The 3619-nt window shown below is 34.6% G+C and overlaps 1 protein-coding gene across 1 annotated transcript; it reads right to left on the bottom strand.

Annotated features, from left to right (window-relative positions):
- Window positions 1-2029: 2029 nt before the first annotated feature.
- Window positions 2030-2827, bottom strand: LOC138877303 (uncharacterized). The gene has a single exon (XM_070156901.1). It carries the CDS (start codon window positions 2825-2827, stop codon window positions 2030-2032), a length of 798 nt encoding a protein of 265 aa, XP_070013002.1.
- Between the last annotated feature and the right edge of the window lie 792 nt (window positions 2828-3619).

Raw genomic sequence — 3619 nt, 5'->3', positions numbered from 1 at the left:
ATTAGCTAACTCCTCTGGCAGTAGTTCCCTCAAAAGCCCTTCATTCCATGCCCCATTCTCTACCACATCATCAACAAATTTTATGGATTCATCACACCAATGGTCTGGCTGAAGCATGATAAAGGTCTCCAAGTCCAGTCCAATTATCAAACCAAAAATAGGTATTGCCACTCTTCAATTGCCACCACACTTGGTGTTCCACTTCATCCCTCATTTGAAGGATTTTCTTCCACACAGGAGATCCCTGTCTCGATGGTACCACTACTTCATTATTCTTATTGCAATATTTGTTTCTCATAAATGCACTCCATAGAGTATCCTTGCTCTATAATTCCACCAAAGCTTAGAAAACAATGCCTTGGATACATCATGCAATGATCTAAAACCAAGACCTCCCTCATATTTGGGTAAACACATATTATTCCATTGCTTGAGTTGCTCCAATAAATTTTAGAAAATATCTTGTGCAATTGGTTGATCATATATGCTAGAGGATTCACTACGAAAAGGAGATGAATTTGCATGTTTTCTATCACATGTGTAATCAACACTGCCCTTCTTCCAATTGATAGTAAGTTACCCTTCCATTATCATAACCTCTCCTGAACTTTGAATATGATGCTCTTATAGAAATCCTTCCTCCTTCTACTATAGAATATTGAACATCCCAAGTAAGTGAATGAAAGAGACTGCCTTTGGAACTCAATGATCAAATGGACAGTATTCACTTCATCTGCAGGTGCCTTTTCATGCATATAAAAGTAAGACTTTTCCTTGTTGATTTTTTTCCTAAAGCTGCCTAATAATCCCCCAATACATTCATGATAAGCTGGACTGCCCCATAATGAGAAGAACAGAATATAATAGTATCATCTGCATAAGATAGATAATTGATGTTTTGGATCCACTTTGGCATGCCAAATCCTATGAAATATGGATTGTCAAATAAAGCATCCAAGGCCCTCCCAAGCACTTCAGATGCTAGAATGAACAACGTAGGGGAAAAAGGATCACCTTGTTTTACACCCCTTGAAGATTTAAAGAAACCATTGGCCTGCCCATTTAATAAAGCTGAGTACCAGTTGTTGGACACTAATATGAATATCATATCAATAAAGATCTCTCCAAACCCTATTTGCCTCAACACATTTGTCAAAAGCCGCCACGATACTCCATTATAAGCCTTTTCCATGTCCAATTTGATTACCACATTGCCTAACTTCCCTCTCATCCCTATATCAGTTATGATCTCCTAAGTAAGCAGGATGTTTCCCACTATGCTCCTCCCCTCAACAAAACCAGCCTGATTAAGAGAGTTGAGTGAAGGTAGAAGCTCAACTAACCTCTCATGGATCACTCTAGATATTGTCTTGTTGGAGGAGTTACTCAAACTGATTGGCCTCATATAAGAAAATATTGCAACATTCTTCTTCTTTGGAAGTAAGAATAGATTTATTTGTGTGATGAACCTTGATAATTCTGCACGGTTAAAGAAAACTCTCTCCATGTTAAGGATATCCTTACCTATAACTTCCCAGCTAGCTTGATAGAACTGTCCAGTGAATCCATCTAAACCACTGACACTATTATCATTCAACCCAAAAATAGTTTCCTTAACCTCCTCCGTGGTTGGTTCTTGCCATAATTTTGCATTTTTTTCATTAGACACCAACCTAGGGACAAGATAAATAAAATCAAAGTTGGTAGGCATTCTCTCCTCTATGAATTGAGCCTGGAAAAATTCAACTGCCTCCCTTGCCATGTCTTCTTGTGTTTCCAACCAATTATAATTTTTGTCTAGAATTCTAGATAGTTGTAGCCTCTTCTTCTTTCCTCTCACATAAGCATGAAGAAATTTAGAATTTTTATCGCCATCTTTAAACCATTGCATACTAGCCTTTTGCCTCTTAAATTCTTCTTCTAGATGGTAATATCTTGTAAGATCAGCTTCTACTTTGTACAGCTTAGCCCGATTATGAATTATTGTATTTAATTCAAAATCGATCTCGTGTACCTTAATGATATCCTCCTATGCTACAATTTGTTTGAATATATCTACAAACGTCTCTTTGCTCCAAACTGCCAGTGCTGACTTCACCTTCTTCAATTTGCTTTGGAATATAATGAATGTATTCACTATAGAGTCAGCTTCCCAATTTTCCTTCACCGTTTTCAAAAAAGACTCATGTTTGGTCCAAAAATTGAGAAACTTGAAGGGTTTCTTAATTTGGACAGTGTCAATATTATATGACAATAAGAGATGAGCATGGTCTGAACCATACTTGATGAGGTCATCAATTTCTAACACTGGGAACAAATCAAGGAATTGCTGATTTGCCAAGAAACTATCAAGCCTCTTAAAGATACAATCTATCTCAGACCTCCCATTCCACCAATTATACAAGCTCCTTTTGAAGCCAAGATCACACAGGGCACATGTGTCTGCACAATGTGCAAAATCTTCCACTTCACTCAAATAAACTGGAAGGCCCCCATATTTCTCCTCCTCAGATAAAATCACATTGAAATCCCTTCCAACAAGCCAAGGAGATTCCATATCTGAAGCTAAATGATACATGGAATCCCAAAGCTCAATTATTTCTATAGCATCATATTTGGCATGTACTATTGTGACATACAATTCCTTATTCAAATTCCTATGAAACAACTTTAATGTCACATGTTGTTCCATATTCATCACTATGTCTACGTCAATTTCTTCATCAACAAAAGCCCATATCTTACTATTTACATTAGCATAGGCATCATGGATCCCCGGTTTTCTTCTATACTGCTCCAGCTTGTTTATGTCTTGCCAAGATTCCATCAACCCAATCAAATGAAAATTGTACTTTCTAAGTTAAGCAACCTATTAAAATCTTTTTGTGTTAATCGTTTTGTGTGTTAATCGACCTCACATTCCATACTAAATCATTATCCATGAGATTATTTGGAAGTAGAGATTGTTGATACCCAATTTTTCTCTATATATTTTCAATATGTAAAATACCTTCCAAAATAGCATATATAGGCATATGTAAGCATATTCAAGTATTTATTATCTTTTCATAATTTTAAAAAGTTTTCAAATCAATTTATTTCCCTTTTTTATTCATAAAACCCCAATAATTATTTCTAATATTATTATTTTGGTAATTTATTTATTGGACATTTATATTTATGCTAAACTATAGCTACAATAATTTTTAAATATTTTTACAAATTTATTTATTATTTTTAAGCTAAATTGCATATAATTGCAATATTAGCCCTTTTAAGATTCAATTATATTTTATATTCATAAAATTAAGTCCAATATTTTTAAATTATTAATTGTATGCTATAAATCATCTTAATTCTTTCAATTTATTACCAAAAATTAATTTACTATTTTTTATAATTTTAAAAGGTGAAAATTGACTATTTAAATAATAGCCCAATTACATTCAATTTTAGCCTAAATCTGACCCCAAATTAAACTCAATCTCCTGGCCGAATTCCATTTTAAACTCGACACCTAACCCAATGAAACGACCCAACCCAGATTCCCCTACCTACCCTCTTTAATCTATGCCGTTGATCATTCAGATCAACGACCAATATTCGCCCTTTCCATTTT

This window comes from Nicotiana sylvestris, chromosome 9, assembly GCF_000393655.2.
Source record: "Nicotiana sylvestris chromosome 9, ASM39365v2, whole genome shotgun sequence".
NCBI lineage: Eukaryota > Viridiplantae > Streptophyta > Magnoliopsida > Solanales > Solanaceae > Nicotiana > Nicotiana sylvestris.
This window is presented reverse-complemented; position numbering and strand designations above follow the sequence as displayed.

What these genes read in the sequence shown, in the direction of transcription:
- LOC138877303 (XM_070156901.1), bottom strand. Translation starts at nt 2,827, where the DNA reads ATGGAATCTTGGCAAGACATAAACAAGCTGGAGCAGTATAGAAGAAAA.